The 1,503-nt window shown below is 30.8% G+C and overlaps 1 protein-coding gene across 2 annotated transcripts in view; it reads left to right on the forward strand.

The window, feature by feature from the left end:
* The first annotated feature begins 397 nt into the window (after positions 1-397).
* The window catches only part of LOC106685838 (uncharacterized), a 21,581-nt gene continuing 20,475 nt past the window's right edge, over positions 398-1,503 (forward strand). Inside the window, exon 1 of one of the 2 annotated variants that reach the window (XM_014428780.3) lies at positions 398-536. In XM_014428780.3, coding sequence (XP_014284266.1) covers positions 506-536 — 31 coding nt within the window. In that variant the 5' untranslated portion in view covers positions 398-505. Of the gene's footprint in view, positions 537-587; positions 706-1,503 lie in introns of those variants that run through there. The other variant, XM_014428781.3, reaches the window with a different exon arrangement.

The raw sequence follows: 1,503 nt of genomic DNA on the forward strand, positions 1-1,503 counted from the left end.
TGAAACGTAGGTGGGAGGATTGTGTCAAGACTGGTCATGTGGTGGGGCGTCGTTGGCTAGACATGTGTAGACTGAAATGGTGGTATCGGTATCGAACATTCGGGTTTGCTAAGCCTTTTATTTATTTTTTCTAAAATATAAATTAAAAATAAAATCTATTTAGCAGCTCAAACGGGCCAAAATGGCTGGTAAAAGCTATCGTTCATGATTTCTGTAATGTTGAAGAAAAAAAAATAAGCAAGGCATGTCAAGAAGTGTCTACATCTACCGGTTTATTTGGGGAATTCGTTGAACTTAATGCCGACCTTCAATTTAACTACCCAGTTCTCACTCTGTAGTAAAGCTTGAGCAGCTTTGTACCTGTACTATTTTATTTGCAACGTTTTCCTTGTTGTTATAGCATAGGCACCGATCTTTAAGTGGGGATTCCAGGTAGTTCATATTCAGAGTAAATTAGCAAGAGCCAAGGACGACCGGACCAGCTTCAGTCTTGTCAGTCCAAAGCATGATGTTACTCCTGGTTCTTCTATTCTTCTGTAAGTGTTTCCTCAACCAGTGTTATTTTCGAAGTTCTTTTAATTAAATATTGAATTTAACATGCGATGGGGTGTCGTTTATTTAGTAATGTAATTTATATGAACGTAGTGAACATGATTTCAATACTTAATATGTGCTTCGGCTTGAAGACTCCTTAATCCAAAGCTGGTAAGTTTCCTAAACGTACTTGATGTCTGGAATACGGCGCACTAAAATTATGGTTTCCTCGGGAATATTTATTTTTTATACAGAAAAATCATTCAGCGCTCAATAATGTTCTAATTATTATAATTAATTATAGACTCATTTGTGATTTCACTAGTGGTACCCGAGACCTAACCTAGCTCAGAAATCATCTATTGAATTAGCATAAAACCAAGAACGGTTAAAAAAAAAAAAACACAACAGTCATGCACCTCTTTTAATTTTGCAAGGAGTCATTCTTTTATTCTGATATAGTATTTTTAAAAGCAACTTTACTTCCTCATGATTGTTCTTTGTTAAAACAAAATAACAACGATAATATTTAGAAACGACCATCTCCATCTTCAGTACTTTTTCTTGCATCTTATAATTATTATTACCTAGACTTATATAATATACAATAACGCACATTTTAGGTATTATAATAATTTATTTACCTTAAAATTAAACCTTCTCCTTCTGTCATCTATTAGGTATTTACATGTCATAAAAAATAAGATTATATTTAAATCCAGGAGTAGTTAATATTTTAAATATTGTCACCTTATTTTTTAGTCTTCTTTCTATTAAATCCTATCAGTTAGTTGGTACAATATTACTTATATTTATATAAGTATAACAATATTATCTTATATTTACCATCCTCATATTTATAATTATTTCTTAGAAGATTATTAGATTCTTGTTATATTTGTTTATGTTTATATTTTTTCAAATATAATCAAATTTAAATTCTTAACTATGTTTGATTAATTTATTTTC

Source organism: Halyomorpha halys, unplaced genomic scaffold (assembly GCF_000696795.3).
Source record: "Halyomorpha halys isolate HHAL.00 unplaced genomic scaffold, Hhal_1.1 Scaffold748.1, whole genome shotgun sequence".
NCBI classification, from domain to species: Eukaryota; Metazoa; Arthropoda; class Insecta; order Hemiptera; family Pentatomidae; genus Halyomorpha; species Halyomorpha halys.